The sequence below is a fragment of the Amblyomma americanum genome, chromosome 2 (genome assembly GCF_052857255.1).
Source record: "Amblyomma americanum isolate KBUSLIRL-KWMA chromosome 2, ASM5285725v1, whole genome shotgun sequence".
In the NCBI taxonomy this organism is placed as follows: domain Eukaryota; kingdom Metazoa; phylum Arthropoda; class Arachnida; order Ixodida; family Ixodidae; genus Amblyomma; species Amblyomma americanum.
The window spans coordinates 148,494,328-148,512,672 of record NC_135498.1 but is presented as its reverse complement, the minus strand read 5'-3'; the positions used below and the strand labels follow the sequence as shown (position 1 = coordinate 148,512,672).

General features: G+C 42.2%; 1 protein-coding gene across 1 annotated transcript in view; it reads right to left on the bottom strand.

Annotated features, from left to right (window-relative positions):
• Positions 1-1,775: 1,775 nt before the first annotated feature.
• LOC144120139 (monocarboxylate transporter 11-like) overlaps positions 1,776-18,345 on the bottom strand; it is a 49,084-nt gene continuing 32,514 nt past the window's right edge. Inside the window, exons 3-6 of the mRNA XM_077652577.1 lie at positions 16,299-16,442; positions 15,703-15,928; positions 6,487-7,064; positions 1,776-1,798 (exon numbers count right to left, since the gene is read on the bottom strand). Coding sequence (XP_077508703.1) covers positions 1,776-1,798; positions 6,487-7,064; positions 15,703-15,928; positions 16,299-16,442 — 971 coding nt within the window. The remainder of the gene's footprint in view (positions 1,799-6,486; positions 7,065-15,702; positions 15,929-16,298; positions 16,443-18,345) is intronic.

Below are 18,345 nucleotides of genomic sequence, written 5' to 3'. Positions count from 1 at the left end.
ATGTCATGAGTCGTTTATTACTTAACAAAGAACTGCCTGCACTATATAGGGCTTGCACTTAAAAAAATACCAGTTGAAATGCTTAGAAGCCCGGTGTTTTATATCTTACGCCATTAGTGACGTCAGGTCGACAGAGCGGTAAGTTACCAGCGACGGAGCATCCCTGTCTTCTACGAGTTTGTCGCTTGCCGTCCACGTTTTCCTTTTGATACGTGCGAGTGTCACAATCACCGCAAGCCACAAAAGTGCGTTGAACAGAATGACACCACTCGTCGCATAGTAAAGTGTGCTGTAGCTGTCGTGCGCATCTTTGAAATAACCTGAAAAACAGAATAGTAGCAGAAATCAGTCGCTCAGAACGTAAGAAAGTTGTTGAGTGGGCTATATCAAATATATTGCGCAGTGTTACCAAAGTTTAACATCAAATCAAATTAAGATCAGATCATATTTTATTTTCCAGCAAGTATCTGGATGGTGACATGGGCTAAAAGCTGTACGAATAGCTTGGCGAAGGCCCAGGAAACCACTACATGGCAGCAGCAGACAAAACGAAATAACAATTTATGCACAATACAGAAGTCGTCATCAATAAATAAAAAGAAAAGCAATTCTACAGCGCATCCATCAGAGCGACACACTAGAAATAAGCGAAAAAATGTTTATCAATAGTGAACTAAATGCAAAAAAAAATTGAGTACAGCGATAGCACAGTTTTTTTTAACAACGGCATATGAGGAAATATGAATTACATTTGCACAAAGTATGTTTCCTAGTCGTTTTGGACTAAATCCAGCAGTATCTTTATATTTTCTGAGAAAAAAATGGCAGATTTTGAGCCTAGGATTGCAGCTTGTAAACAGTTCTAAACTGTGGTAAGGACCAAGTGTCAGTACAACGAGTGTTAACTGTTGGAGTACGATATTCAAGGGGGAAGCAAGTTGTGTCAAGAAATTGCTCATACCTGTGAAAGAGAAGTATGTTATTTGCAGCAAACGAAATTCATAGATATTACTACACGGATCATATTGAAGTATGCTATTCTGGGATTAAGACTCGATGTTGGTTCAATGTTTACGATGAGGCCAATAATTTTCCTCTTCATAACGAGAAGCTTCTTCATATTGCTTTTAGTTGTCCCACAAACCAGTGTACAGTAGTCAATGTGACAAATAAATAGAGCTCAATATATTTGTAGTTTAGCGCTTGCGGGATGAAATATGCGGCAGCTGAGACTACGGTGGTAACAGCCGATACAACTTTGTCCGTAAAGTTCCGAGACTGAGTCCTTTTAGAAAATGCGTTTAACATTGAAATCATTTGTGCAGCACCCCTTCCAAATAGTGTCTCTTGCAGTCTATACACAGCTTCCAACGCTTCTGGCGGTCTTAGAAAAAGAAAACGCTTCTTTTGACAGGGCTGTCAGCTCCTTTGTCGAGGCGTCTTGAATGGCCCCCACGCTCCCCATCCAGCGAACATTTAGGGCTTTCTTCACACGAAAAAAACAGGAAAAAATCGCATGGGGAGGGGTCAGGCGAGTATGGCGGATAGGAGTACAGTAATGCTGTACTTGACGAGAAATTTTGTCACGCTGAGAGCAGTGTGCGGCCTTGCGTTATCGTGTAGAAGGCTCCATTGTCCAGATGTCCATAAGACAGGACGATGGCGTCGCAGTGCATCACGCATGTGTTGGAGCAGGCGGATATACAATACAATACAATACAATATTTATTCTGCACAATCAAGAAATCAATACACGTAATAGGCCCGCCAAAGACTCAGAGGGCTTGACTGGCAGTGCCTGACAATCAGAAAACAAGAAAATGCAGAAAGTTGTTACTGAAGATAGCAGTGAAAGAGAAAAAGTGTAAAGATGACTGGAAAAATAAAATAAAACTTAAATGCTCCTTAACAGTCATTTTATCTCTTGCTTAGTTTTCGCTTTTAAAACAGGCGCTAGCAATTTGTTAAATATTGCGGGCACTTAATATTGTCGCGTTCGTTTACCATATTTTGTAGAAATCTTGGGGATTATGAAAGGATCCTTTGATCTTAGGCCACGGGTTGGTGTGTACAGTGTTTCAAAATAATTCTTCCAAAAGTGGTTAATTGTAACAGTTTCGCCCATAAGAGGCGTAAAGGAGGGCGTATTCAAAAGCTTAAACACATCTGTGTCTTTCTTAGGGCATAAATCATATACCATTGACAACAGCAAAGAACGTAAAATTTAATTAACGCTTCATCTCCATCTAATGGTGGAGTGACCATGCACAGGCAAACTATAACACATAATACTGTAACCTAGGTCATGAACAATTGTTTTTCGTACAGAAATTGGCATTGAGCATCGGATATTGTACAACATACAAGAAACCGCGCGCATTTTTTACAGAGGTGGGACAAAAGAGAATTCCATAAAAGATCACTGTCAAAAAACAACCCAAGATATTTAACCGAAGATGAATAATAAACAGGTTGACAAGCGCATATATTACAATCAGATGTGTATAAGAATAATGGTTTCATTGGTAGAATTTTTTTCATTGAACTATGGAAGCACACAAGTCCCGTTTTAGTAGGGTTAATGCTGATTAGGTTAGTCGCAAATTAGTCCATGGCTCTGGTTACATTATTGTGTAATGAGCTTAGTGCATCATAGTAATTAGTTGAACAAGATGCAAGTACCGTGTCATCGGCGTATTGATACGCATGTTCATCTATTACATCGGACAGATTGTTCGCATAAATGTTAAAGAGCATGGGGCTTAATATAGAGCCCTGGGGGACTCCAGAATAAATACAAGCAAAATAACTGAAACTGTTCCCCACTTTTACACACTGACGTCTACATGCAGAAAGTTAGATAGAAAACTCCTGATTCACTGTCTGCCCTTGTAGCACAAACTCGTGGTGAATGACACCTCAGGCATGAAAAAAAACTATCAGCATCGTCTTTGTTTTGGTCTTCTGTCGCCGCACCTTTCTCGACGCCTGAGATCTTGTGGACCGCCATTCGGCGTTCTGCCTATTTTTTTGAGGATCGTATTGAAAACACCATGTTTCGTCTTCAGCAATGATGCTGTCGACAAATGCAGCATACTTCTCTGCCTCGGAGAGCAATTCATCGCTCACTGATGCCCGCGTGTCCTGGTCCTGTGTGAGGGAGTGCGGCATAAGTCTGCAATTCAGCTTTTGTTTCCCTAAGTTCTCACACAAAATTAGGAGGCATGTTGTCTTACTAATGCCAAGAGCATCAGATAGCATGCGGACTGTAATGATGCGGTCTTGCTGCGCGATTTCTCTGATGCGAGCCGCGTTGTTTTCAGTTTGTAAGGTTAAAGGGCGCCCCTGCCTTGTGTCGTTTTCCACCGACGTTCTCCCCAAAACGAACCTCTCGTAGCACTCTAAAACTCGCGCCCGCGATAATGTCTCATTGCTTTAAGCATCCCAAAGGAGCTCATACGTCTGTGCGGTTGTGTTGCCAAGCTTCACACAGAATTTTGTTTACACGCTGTTCGAGGTGGACGCCCATCTCTCCACATTCGCTCACAGTAGAATGCGCAGACGACTAGTGACAACGTGGATGGATGGATGGATGGATGGATGGATGGATGGATGGATGGATGGATGGATGGATGGATGGATGGATGGATGGATGGATGGATGGATGGATGGATGGATGGATGGATGGATGAATGGATGGACGGACGGACGGACGGACGGACGGACGGAGGGACGGACGGACAGACGGACGGACGGAGGGACGGACGGATGGATGGATGGATGGATGGATGGATGGATGGATGGATGGATGGATGGATGGATGGATGGATGGATGGATGGATGGATGGATGGATGGATGGATGGATACGGCTGAACCCTTTAAATAGGGTGGTGGCTCAAGCCACCTAGCCATGACATGAAATTTTACTCTTCTCTTGATTTTAGCCACCAATCAGATAACCTTCGCTTGGTTACTTCTACCCGCTTAAAATCTACTTTCCCTTCACTGTCCTTAAACCCCAATGCCTTGGATAAATCAGCACCGCTGCTTTCCACTGTAGGGTGAAGCCCTTTACAGAAAAATATCAAGTGTTCAGCCGTTTCCTCCTCCTCTCCGCACGCAACGCACAACGTGTCTATCTCAGTGTACCTGACTCTATATGTCTTAGTCCGCAAAACTCCCGTCCTGGCCTCAAACAATAAAGAGCTTCCCCTAGAATTATCATTGATATTTTCTTTGGCAATTTCCTGCTTAAAAATCCTGTATGTTCCCAGTGCTGATTTGTTCAGCATCGCTGTTTTCCACAAAGCTCTCCGTTTCTTTTAACTTTTTCTTAACGTTGTTTTCTATTGTATGTTTGTATTACCTTGTCGCTTGTATTTTGATTAATTATGGCGTTTCTCCGTGATTTGTGTCATTCACACGTATACTTGTACGCGTACAAGAAATCATTGTTCATGCCCTGCTGCAAGGCTCTCGGCTGAGAGTGGCAGTATTATAAAATAAATAAATAAATAATAACTGCTGGTTTACCCCCTACTGCTGTCCAGATACTTGCTTGTCAAGTTTCTACTCCGCTTTCTTCATTTCGTGTCAACATTCCTTATATACAGGTATCTGAAAACTTTTCCAGCCGACTGATTTTCCCACATTTTCCTCAGTCGCTCCACAAATGTTATCTTTCTGCAAGCTTCTCTGCTCTCGAACGACGCCCATCCCATATCACCTTGTACCCCCTGATTTGGTGTATTGTCATGTGCCCCCAAGGCTAGCCTCCCTACGCCACGTTGTTTAATTTCTAACCTTGCTCGAATATCTGGTCGCATGCACAGGACCGCGTTACAGAAAGTCAGGCTAGGGACCGTCACTCCATTCCAGATCCCTCTTACCACTTCATACCTATTGTAATTCCACAGTGCCCTATTTTTCATGACGTAGTTTCTGCATGTATTGCCATCTAGCGGCTGCCACAGCAATTAACATAAATAGCTCCGGTTAGCCCGAAAAGTTGGCGCTACACATACACACCAACTTTTGTTTGGGGCAATTATTTGTAGAAAATATAAATCAGTCTCGAAACTTTATGGACAAAGGTTTAGTTTTCTAGATATGTATACTATATGAGCGTTCTATTTATGATGGGTAGAAAAATACACACCGAGAACGTTATGCTCGGTTACATCGTCGTTGTCATCAGCCTGACTACGTCTGCAGTAGGGAAAAGGCCTCTCTCATATCCGTCTAATTTGTCTCTGTCCAGTGTCACCTGCGACCTTGTTAGCCACGCAAATTTCCAAATTTCATCCGCCAACCTGACTCCATGACGTCCCCTGCTGCGCTTGTCTTTCCTCGGAATCTATCAGCAAGGCTGACAACTGGGCGAGTTGGCACTGAGCCAATTTAAACTAGCCAAAGGGTGCCACAAAAAGTACAAAAACAAACACATTCCAGAGTTGGGATCCATTCCGTTAGTTTAAGTGGCCATCGGTTATCTTGCCTCCGCAATACATGCTTCGCTCACTCCCAATTGTTGTTCTTCATTTCTGCTATGATATCGTTACTTTCCCTTTGTTCTCTGGACCGCTCTGCTGTCTTCCTTTCTCTCAACGTTACACTTACCATCTTCCTTCGCCCAGTTCGCTACGCTGTTCTCAATTTCAGCTCAACTCTTTTTCGTTAGTCTCCACGCTACTGCCCCATAGGTTAGTATCGGTAAAACATAGCGGTTATACACTTCCATCTTGAGGGATATTTGCAAACTGATATTCATTATCTAAGGGTGCCTGCCAAATGCACTCCATCCAATTCTCATTCTCCTAGATACTTCAATCCAGTGGCCACGATCTGTGGTCATCACCTTCCCAAAGTAGACACATTCGCTTACCACTTTTACTGCCTGTGATAAACTGTAGTTGGAGTCCGAGAAAGTCGAACATTACTTTCGATTTCTTCAGGTTAATTTTTAGACTCAGGAATATTTATCTGGCGTTTATTGCGAAAAGAACAGCGGATAGCCATGCTAGGAAACTCTGCGAAGGGTTTTCCTCTTCTGCGAAAATTACCCTGTCATGTCACGAGAAGGGCACCTTTACGAAACAAAACATTATTTGTGATTGCAAGATAAAATGGCTTATGGCGATTGTGATCATAAAAACAATTAAAAAAGAAAAAGAACAAGAATTGTTGAATGCGTCGCTAATAGTATGAAAGTTACTTCGAACTGGACGGGAGTGCGGCTACGAGTTTGAAAGCGATTTATAAGCATACTTGAATTATTACATGCTTTACCGCAAGGCTATGCAAAAAGTGATAAAAAACTAACGATTTAGATTTGGAACAGCTTTTTGCAAGCACCTATTGCTCATAAAATTTCGCATGCGTTGAGAAAGACATGCGTGTTTCTCTGCTCTTTTTCTTTGAAGAAAACACAGTCCTACGACTTGGTAAAAACAAACCAACATTAACAACGAAATTCACTACATTACCAATGACGAAAGGTTTCGTGAGAAATGCAAGCGACGCGATGCAGGTGACGAAGTTGTTGCTCTCCGCCAGCTTGCTCGAACCGACGGCGTCCGCCATCATGGAGCTGTGTACGGCGGTGGCGTGGCCATTGAACGCACCCATGCCGACGCCCGCCAGGAACATCCTGGGGTAATCCCGCACCAGGGAGAGGATGAGCAGTCCCATCGCGACCACTGCGTAGTCGACCACGATGAGCACGGGCTGGGTTACGTAGCCGGCGTCGCTCACCATCGGCAGAACTATCCGGCCTATGCAGTCGAACACGGAAGCGGCCGGGACGACAATCACAGCCAAGGTGATGGGAATGTTCTTCCGGAGGGCGGCATCAATGGCTACGGTTGCGATCAGGTTGAAGACATAGAAGAAGAATATATGTGTCAACGCAGTGATGTAGAACAGTGGTTTCCTCAGTATCGACTCCGTACTTCCGGACACCGAATGATTCACCAGCGAGCTATACTTTTCTTCAGCGCTGAAGGGTTCACGGCCACTCTTTCCACCGGAGTCGCCGCGACCGTCTTCACTGGTCTCAAACGGCCTGAAAGCAGTGTGTGAACAAATGCTTAAGTTTTTGTTCCAAGCCTGTTGATCGTGCTGGAAAGAAAGGGCTCGCAAAAGTCGTTGGAACAAACACTACTGAGCAAACCGAAACATAACGAGAATGAGTTTGGGTGCGCGATTTTGCCAAAGATCAGCATCAAACATATTGCATCTATACCAATAAAACATCGCTTATTTATTGTGCAATTCTCCATGTTTCGGAACTTCATTTCCCACTCTCGAATGCTTTATTTATCCCGTGCAAAAGAAATTGGCTTTCCTGAAGGTGCAAATTCAGTCGTCTGTATACATAGCATGCACTGACGTCACAGCAGCCGTAATGATGAAAAACTATCAGAAATGAAAGAAAATGCATGTATTAATAATCGCTTATCAGCACCTTCTCCAGTCGCACTGCCGGAGCTATTCGGGGCTCACTATCATGGAGCCTGTAACATTAAATGCAAAGCCGTCTATAATGTGTGGTTCAGTGAAATTGCGCGTGATGTTTGTCACATTAATCCAAACAGTAAGGTTTCATCTGAATTAGTTAATCGGGCTTAACGTCCTCAGTGAAGCCGGATAGCGAGGATAGCCTAAGTGTAAAGCTCCTCGTAAATCGTAGATCCTCGTAAATCGTGGAATATTGTAAATTCATTTGGTGGGAGGAAGAAGAAAAACAACATTGATGAGACTAAAATTACAAATTTTCCGGGTAAAGAGATACAGAATGTAAGAAAAGACTGTATCGACTCATTAGCTTCTTTTACCAATAATTTAAGAGAAGGTAGCGCTCTAGGAGCTGAGTTTATTTCTGAATCAACCCAGAATCTGCACTCGGCATATATAATAGACGCAGATGAAGATCTGAGGAGTTTCATTATGAGTTTTTCTTGTGTCAGGCCTCCTATTATGAACCCTATACTAATAATATTATTATTACTATTATTGGCTGTCAGCGGCGATTACATTTCCCAACGCTGACACTTTGTATTTCAACAGGTGGCGCCCTGGATGCGGTTCCCCTGACACCCCGGATGCCACTATCACCTTCGTCGAAGCTAACCGTCCTGCCGCTTCTAGCGGCAATCACCAACTTCATCTGAAAACCTGGTTTCATCGTAAAACTACTTAAGCCAACGGACATCGCGGGATCCTCTGCAGTCGGCGGCGATTACGTTGCCCAACGCTGACACTTTGTATTTCAACAGGTTGCGAGTCTTTTTCGTTGCCTGCATTCTTAATTTGAATTTCCTGCCGACTGCCCTCAGTGTATGCTCTATACAAGTTGCAATGCCTAATGATACTACTGAATGTATTGCTTGCCACGAAGTAGTTAACGATGATAGCAAGTTCATGACCTGTGCGAATTGTACGCTATCGTACCACTTAGGTCAGACATGTTCCGGAATTGCACCTAGTGCCTTTAATGCAATAGGCCCAGCAAAAAGGGACGTGTGGGTGTGTAAAACATGCAGGGCAGCAAAAAACGCGCTGGTGATTCCGCCTCTCAGGTAGATGCTTTCGAGGCTGATGAAGGTGCAGGCGAGGATTCAACTTTGCTTTTGCTTTTGCTTTGCTCGAGATAAAAAAGAGTTCGGAATGTCTACCTGAGCTTAACAAAAGGTTGATTCATTGCCCTTCTTAAACGCCGAAGTTGTCAGCTTAACCCGGTCAGTTCATGAGCTCGAGGACTCGGTGACTTTTATGGCAAAACAATATAATTCTATTCTTGATGAAATGAAGACCGCCAAGGAACAAGCAACATCTAGAGATGCGGAGATCACCGCGCCTCCGAGCAACAGTTCAGGCACAAGCCGAACAGCTAGAGCACCTGCAGGTTGACATGAATGAGAGCGAGCAATACAGCCGCAACGTGGACTTTGAAATCCATGGTCTCCCAGAAAAAGAGAATGAAATTCTGAAGGAAGTGCTTTGTGCTGAAAAATTACGCCTCCAGAATTTTTCCCTGTCGGAGGTTGAGGCGATTCATCGTCTGCCGGGAAAACGTGACTCTATTGCGAGGGTCTTTATGCGCTTCACTTCAACTGCTGCCAGAAACAATCTGTTCAATGCCTGAGGAAAGCTTCTACAACTCTGGGGAAGCTAGTTCTCTTGAAAAGATATTTTTGAACGAAAACTTGACAAGACTAAAACGTGACCTATTCTGGCGTGCTAGGACTAGAGCAAAGCAAATGGAGTACAAGGTTGCCTGGGTGAAGCGTGGCAAGAGTTTTGTGAAAAAGAGTAAAGGATCGTCTCTTCTTCGAATAATCAGACATGCAGACTTGGACAACATTGTGTAGCTATCATGGCTAACACGTGCTACCAGTTACCACACTTCCAGTCGTTCAAGGACACTTTTGGTGTGAGCGATAATAATGATTTCACTATTTTACATACAAATATCGGGAGCCTTCTCAAATACTGGGAAGAATTCAAGCTCGTCGCTACGTCAGGAATAGGATTCGTCGATGTATTCGTGCTGACAGAAATCAATACTTCAGATGCTTGCTTGCGTACATTTTCAGTGCCAGGATATCAAAGTCGTTTTGTGACAAGGCATCATCGTCAAGGTGGTGGAATCGCCATCTTTGTAAGTGATAAATTTGATGTTTCATCAATGGACGTGAACTTCGCGCATGCGGAATATTTAGCGTTGAAGATAACTTCAGGCGCCCGGTGTTAGGTTTGTTGGCTGTATATCGGCCGCCATGCGCTAGTATCACCCTATTTATGCTAGAACTCGAAGAAATATTGCACCTCTGGAATTCTGCGGAAGAAATATGTTTAGTGGGCAACTTAAACATAAATACATTGTGCCCTACAATGGGCACCATTTCCAATTACTTGTCTGTCCTGTCCTCATGTGGTTTAATAAATACAACCACAGTTCCTACTCGTGAACAAATGGTTAACGGTCATCAAACTAGTTCATGTATAGACCACATTGTCTTATGTGCTCCTAACTACTCGTTTGCCTCCTGTGTTATATTACAGCGCTTCGCGGATCACTATTTGGTTGCTTGTCGTTCGTCTCCATCGTTTACTTTATCAAATGCTTCACGAAACGCTGTTCCAAATAACCTCACCTATATTACAATAGCTGACCATAGAGTCTTAGATAGCTTAATAAGCAATTTTAACTGGTTAGCAATAACTGAGTTTAATTCACCGGAGAAGGTCTATAGTATCTTCTGCGACCAAATAAGGAAGTTTGAGAACAATTCTAAACGCGTCTTAATAAAAAAGCGCCGAAGAGAATATAACTGGTTGACCCCTGACGTAATGCTTGCCATTTCATACAGAGACATACTTTGGAGAGGGTGTAAACGGGTACCAAAAAATCAAGCCTTACGGCTGGAGTATAAAGCCGCAAGAAATAGGGTGGTCGCTCTGCTAAGGTCCACGAAGCGCCAGTACTTTTTTCAAGAATTTCGCCAGTCGTGAAGGAATGCCGCTAAAACGAGGTCACTGATAAACCACCTTCGGGGCATAAATTCTGCAAATACGTCCCCGCTTTCCTTCTTTCCGGGAGATTGCATCGAAGTCGCAGATAGTTTTAATCGATTTTTCGCACTTGCCTCAGAGAAAGCATCTTCCAGTCAGACATACCAATACACTTTGAAAGAATCAAACTCTGCGTCCGCTTTTCTAGCCAGCATTACAAAACAAGAACTGCGTGATATAATCTTTAGCTTCAAGCGAAATAAACCTCCTGGTATTGACGGCTTCTCAGCAAATTTGTTCCAAAGAAATTTCGAGGCATTGTCTGATGTTCAGATTTTCATGCTGAATGGTTTTTTGCGCACTGCACTTTTCCCGGTTGACCTTAAAACTGCTTTAGTTAAACCGCTATTTAAAGGAGGACAAAAAGACGACATGAAAAACTGTCGACCGATCTCGATCTTGCCTATACTTTCCCACATAACTGAGAAATTTCTTTTGAGATCCATGTCATCCATTGTTGAAAAATTTTCTAATCTGTCAACCCGCCAGTTTGGGTTTGTTCCCGGTCGTGGTACTGTAGCTCTTCTGGAAGAGTTCTCCGATGAACTTTTTTCAGCTTTCGATTCAAATATGTTTACTGTTGCTTTATTTTTAGACATTTATAAAGCTTTTGAAACAGTTCATCACGGTATTTTATTTGAAAAACTATACTCCATAGGCTTCAGAGGTCCATTTTACGATGTGCTCAAGAATTACCTTTCCGGTCGTTCACAAGTTGTTGTTTAGACGGGACGACAAATGTAAGTAGTCAACTTTCATTGAAGGCCGGGGTTACACAGGGCTGCTTATTATCACCTCTTCTGTTCAATTTGTTCGTTAATGACTTATCTCAGGTTATTTCTAAAGGTCTAGTATTTCAATACGCCGACGACACTGTTTTGCTCTCCAAGCACTTTTCTTACAACATGGTTATTACTAATCTCTAGAAAAATATACAAAAAACAATGACTTGGTTCACTAATAACTGCTTGAAGGTTAACCCGATTAAAGCAAAACTCGTTTGCTTCAGATCCCCGTTAAAACTAACAGCTATGGATGCGCCCGTTTTTCTACATGTTTACGGCTGTTTTCCCTGTCGGTGCGTGCCGGTCGTCTATGTTAATTCGGTAAAATACTTGGGACTCTTCTTCGACAGTGATATGTCTTGGCACAGCCAGCTATCACATATCTGTGATAAGCTTCGGAGCGAGGCCTGTTGTTTTTCCATATAAAATCCATTGTTCCTTTTCACATAAAAAAAATATTGCGCATGCTCTGGTGTACAGCATTCTCCGATATGGGATTACTGTTTTTGCTTTTTGCTCCACCAGATGGCAAAACAGAGTTGACACTTTATTATGAAACATACTAAGAAACATAGCCTATAACGCCCCCTTCTCTGTGTCTGATAATATTTTCACATCCCTTGATCTTCTATGCTTTCGAAAACTCTTTCTACAGACTGTAGTGGTACGACATTTCTGGGACAGCAATTTCAAAACACGAAATACAGCTTTCTGACGCCTGCGTAGTTCCATTCGTTTTAAGGTGCCGCGCTCCTCAACAAGGTATGGGGAAGCCAGGCGTTGTGTTTATGTTCCCCAAATTTTTTAATGTCTTGCCAGAGGAAGTGTTTTGAGCAACATCAAAAAAAGTGCAAAAAATCATGGTTCACTCATTGTAACACGGTTTCCATATGTCTGAAAAATGTTCATGATCAGTCACGAATTGTCAAACTACTGTTTTCTTAACTTACGTTTTTTGCAGTTTATTTTCATTATTTGTTCTGTCACTTTTCCTAACCTTTAGCACCTTGGTCACTATTCATTTCGTGTTAGTATAGTGTTGACATTATGTTCATATTTTATGTTTATATTGCACGTCCGTCTGCCGACTTTGCCGGGCCAATCCCTCAAGCCACTAGAGGCTTTGACAGGCCCGTTTCATTGCCCTGTACACGTTATGTGCAATAAAAGATTTATTATTATTATTATTATTATTATTATTATTATTATTATTATTATTATTATTATTATTATTATTATTATTATTATATTATTATTATTATTATTATTATTATTATTATTATTATTATTATTATTATTATTATTATTATTATTATTATTATTATTATTATTATTATTATTATTATTAATATTATTATTATGAACTTTATAAGCTTAAACCGGTGCTTTCTTATACACTATCAAATATAGTTAAGTCTGGAAAAATCCCTGCGAAAATGGAAGTGTCAGTGGCCAGACCAATATACAAAGGTGGAAATAAGCAGAAGTGCGAAAATTACAGACCCATTGCTATTTTGCCTTCAGTGGAATGTATCCTTGAGAAAAATGTTACTCAAACAAATTTCTTCCTTTTGCGAAAAGTAGTACCTCCTGAGTGATGTGCAGCATGGCTTTCGTAGTACCCACAGTACTATTACATTGCTAGAAAATTTCTCTGACTTTGTAAATAGGAGATTGATGCTAATTAGGTTGTTTTGGGCATTTTTCAAGATCTGAAAAAGGCGTTTGATACTATACATCACCAAATATTCTTTTACAAAATGTTGGCTATGGGTTGTCGTGGACCGTATCACTTGCTCTTATTAAGTTCACAAAAGGTGTAAGGTTGTCAGAAACAAAAAATGTGAATAGCCCTCCACTGCCGCTCTAGTTTGGGGTGCCCCAAGGGTCAATTTTGGGTCATTTCCTTTGTAATGTTTATATAAATTATTTGTCCTTACTGCCATTACATTCTAGGATTTTCCTTTATGCTGATGATACTGCGCTCCTTTTTTCTGGATCCAATTACAATGACAATCTTTCATTGATGCAAAATGATGAGTACCAAATTTTGGCGTTGTTTGACAGGAGATGTGCTTTCGTTAATATGCCTCAGACCCCGTTTATTTAATTTCGCAGCCACATAAGAAAGTTGAATTTTCAGGACAACTTTATATGCACAAAGATAACTGTGCCAATTGTGTTTGCAGTAGTTTTACATAACTAGGAATGCATATTGATGAGACATAGTCCGGGACTCACCACATTAAATATGTAGCGAAAAAGCTGAGAGCAGTGGGTGCAGTTTTATACAGGGTCAGATCGGTGTGCAATTTACAACTACGTTTGATGATTTTTAAAACGCTTGGTGAGGCAGTATTGCGGTATGGTGTAACAATGTACGGTTGGGCATCTAGATCTAGACTTAATGTCCTTAATAGGATACTGAAAAGAATTGCTCGGAAAGTGCCATATGATACTAGTGATCTAAGTAAAACTTAAACAGGAATAATGAAAAACCGGCGTTTTTACTTTACATATGTTTCTTGTATCGATTGTTTTAAATAAAAACTTCTCTAATTCTTTCAAAATTAAAAACGCTAAGCAACGCGACTTTTGTGTAATGAAAAGATTTTGTTTTGCCGAGACTGTCTTCATACTATGGGAAAAGAACCAGTGGATATTACATTCCATTCTATTTTAATCAAATACCTGTTGATGTTGCAACAGTGTCTGTATGTAAGGCAACGAGTCTAGTTCAGAAATGGGTTCAGAGCCTAATTATTTAAACCTGTGAGTGTGTTTTGACTGTGCGTCTTATTCTGAACTAATCAGCATTCTGTAGGTAGGAGATAAGGTGAAAAAAAAACTTGGCATTCTTATATGCCACCTGTCAAAATATTCATGATCTGTACTAAAGTTGACTGTGTGTTTTTCTTCTTCTTTGGTTGGTTGTTTTTTTTAGCAATTCTCGGATATGATAAGGGGAATATAGTTATGTGTTCATTTGAAATGTGTAGTATATCTTTTTTTGCCACTTTGCCGTGCTGCCCTGTTCAGCAAAAAAGCATCAATGCTTGGACGAACAGGTTTTTTTACCATGTAACTAATTTTTAATGAATAAACATCAACATCAACATAAAAATAACTTCGATCACCCGTGGTTCTTTAACGTGCACTGACACTGCACAGTACACATGCCTCTAGCATTTCGCCTCCATCGAAATGCGATTACCACGGCCTGGAGCGAACCCGCGTCTTTCGGGTCAGAGGCCGAACACTGAACCAACATAGCGGCTAAAAAAAATTCGAATATTCGCTATGCTTCCCAAAATGCACTCAAATGGGCTTATAAAAGGGCTCAGTACTTGTTGCTGGGCTCGATCGTTCCTACTAGCACTAGCGCTCGTTCTGTCTTCTGTCCGTCCGCTTCACATAAAGGAATGTACTACATCCTTTGTAAAAAGTTCAGAACCCAGCAGGCTTGCTCCTAACGACGTGCAGTTGGGTCTCGTAGCATTCGTGAAAGTCCTAAACAACGGAGGGGGCAGCCCCAAAAGTCCTACCTTCAGGATATTTTGCTCACTAAGGATGCATTACACAGGGGGGAAAACTTCGCACAGAAAAAAACAAGGACGGGAAGAAGGCGACAAAGACCCGCGCTGACTAACAAATGATCGCTTTTATTCGAGCGCTTTAAAATATATAGCAGGAAAGAAAGGAAGATGACTCGAAAGATACATGAGTGACACTACATCATACCTCGCAATCACCGCTGAAACTTTTATATTGATTATTATTATTATGGTAATTCGTCTACAGTAACACTAATGAGGTGGGAGGCACGTGATTTGATCACCAGCGCTGCTGGGTATATAACCCCGGTTTGCCACTGGGTACCAGCTTTCCTCTGGCTTAGTCTTTGGCCTGTATGGTCTGAAATCGATTGAGAACTTGAACCTTTGACTCATCTCCGGCCGACCAGACACATTTCTCATGGCGCTCTTCGGCCAAACCACCCTCGCGTTTGTATAATAATATCTCCAACAGCACTAGTTGTAACAACGAGAGTACTCCCCCTCCACGCTGAGGCAACAATCGCTGACATCGTGTAAACAGGATAATTCCTTGCATATTACTAAATCAGGCATGTCGTACAACGGCGCAATACTACGCTATTGCTCGAACGAGCCGGAATCTTGCATTTTTTTATTTAAGCGTGGAAGAAAATTCGTGCGTATACCTATACGAACTAAAGAAACCCCATGCATATCAAGGGCTGGTTTAAATGAGACTTCGGGAGTTTGAAATAAAACACTGGAAAGAACGTTCGCGAGTCCGCTGAGAAACAATGTCTCTTACCTCATAAAAATTGATAGGAGAGGAACGTTGAAGAGGAACCCTGCGCAAAAGAGAAGAACCTTGTCGCGACCAAATCTTCCAGCCACGTATAGCAGGAGTCCTGGAAAAACAACGCCAGCGCCGCAAAAGGCGGCAATGTTCAGATGCATAATAAGCCGACGTTTCGTTGTGAAGTGCCTCTCGATGAAAGAGCCAGCCAAGACAAACACCAAGCCGGACCCGATGCCTGCAAGTGTGGTAAAAGACAAGCGGGGAAAATGTTGCTAGGTAAAAGTTTTCATCAACGGGAGTATGTTTTAATAAAAAAATTATGCCGAGATACCCACGGCTTAGTTTTGCATTTTTTTCATCACGCGACACGTGCGTCGGTTGCACGGAGATAAATTTGTTTTCATATGTTTTATTAGCTTACGTTAACGTGTTTCACGCTAAATGATTTCAGATTTCAGCTAGGTTAGTAGTCGTTCACGTGCTCCAACAAGCGAAGAGTTTTGCGCTTGTTGCTGGTAGAAAATTATGTCAGGGGTATGCCTAATGTGACAAGAGCTTCAGTTCACGCAACCTGCGCGTCCTTTCACGCGCAGCGGCGCACTTACCGTGTGTAATGCCGAAGGCTGCCGCCAACATTGGAAAGGTCGGGGCATAGTGGGCTGCAAATATTCCAGCCAGCTGGCAGAAAGTGGCGAAGAGCAGCACGTGTCCGCGCGCACACCAGCGGAGCAATATCTGGCAAAGTATGCCTGCAACGTGAAGAGTGAGACCGTTCTCACTTTCAGCCACATATATCTTTTCCAGCTAGACGCCCAGCTTCCAGGCTCGGTTACGACTTTGGGGAATTAGAAGGACTGTCAAAAGGGTTGCTATTCCTTACAACCAGCCACCGTGGCGTTGGCTTAATTCAAAATAGCAAAAGTTCCCCTATTATGCTAAGGAACGCTGGTGCTGGTTTTCGGATAGGACGTTAAACCACGCATTAAGTACTTACAGGTGCCACCATTTAACCACACACAATTAAGATCCATGCGAAAAGTTTGAAGGCAGCCATCAGCCTATGTTCTTGAAATACCTCCGGCTTAAAATTATTTCTCAGACGTGCTTAAACTAAGGTAAGTATAGTGACTTGGAAGACGGAGTTAATGGACCAAGCGAGATAACGTTCCGGCACAACAGGGTCACTTCGGCGTATCTGCGCCATCCTGCATGCAACGGCCGTGCTGACCCCGGGGAGGTGCCTCGAAGACTCAGCTATGTATACCCATTCGGGGACCCGCGTCCCACGGACGGTAGTGCGTCGCGTGAAAATTGGTTTTAATAATAATAATAATAATAATAATAATAATAATAATAATAATAATTGGTTTTTGGGGGAAAGGAAATGGCGCAGTATCTGTCTCATATATCTTTGGACACCTGAACCGCGCCGTAAGGGATGGGAGGAAACTAGAGTTTCAGTAACTGCCTTACTTTCCAGAGGACACATAAACCGCGTCGTTACGAAAAGAAAGTAGGTTGGAGTCATAGGAGAGGGTTCCGGAATAATTGCGGCCGCGTGGGGATGTTTGGCCTGCACTGGCACCGCACAGCACACGGACGCCTTTTGCGTTTCGCTTCTATCGCATACATCGAAACCCAGCTACACGGAAGCTGCAGAACGGAGGCTGGAAAGCACACAACCGCACGGACTCAGCAGCAGCTCGTCCTGTGCATCAAATAGTTGATGTTGTTAGAAATAAAGCTTCAAATGTCCTTTCATAGTTTTTTTTGTATTTTTTTAGCGTTGAACTTTGTTGAACAACCTAGGAGAAGTTATTGGTCTAAAGCTACGGTTCGCTCGTTAGTTCTAGGCTAAAACGTTTTTAAAACAGGATTAACCTGATAGACTAACAACTGCGTAAATCTGGAAGGAGAAGAGAGTTGGAGAATCTGATGCCTTTTTTTTTTTGTTGCCATTCGATATTCACGTGTGGGTGGGAAGGCAACCGTCTGGTTGCCTTCTTCGAAAGCAAAGGTTTCATCCCGTTCTTCTACGTTTTTAAGTACACGTCCAAGGTCACGTAGGAGCCTTGACTTTGAAGTGGATCCTGAGTGATAGGAACCACTAACGTCACACTTTACATAACACTATGGAGTTGGACAACGCTTTAAAGGACTACAGACACCAAAATTTTGCTTGCGTGTTTCTTCTTTCAGACGACGTGCTAGAAATTATTTACACGGAGCACCCCGCGGTATTCGCCTAAGACCACTAAATAATTTAAAATTGAATTTCTTCTGGACGCTGTTTTCAATCCGGTTTCAACATCCGAACGATGGCTGTGACGAATAGTTGATGTTTATGTCACATGAGGCACAAAAAACAGCAATATAACCGCCGATACGTTTTTTTTTTGTAATTGTAACTACTGAAGCAGACTGGTTTAAGTGCTGTAGCGTTTTAAACTATGTAACAGCACTTTCAGTTGGCTTTTTTTGTCCCTCACGTGACCTAAACATCAACTACACGTCGCAGCCGTCGTTCGGTCGATGTAACCCAAACAGCATGAAAGTACAAATTAGGTGATATATTATTTAGTGGTCGTAGACGAACACCACGCACTGATCTATGTACTTTAATGCCTAAAGCATCATTTGAAAGATGAAAAC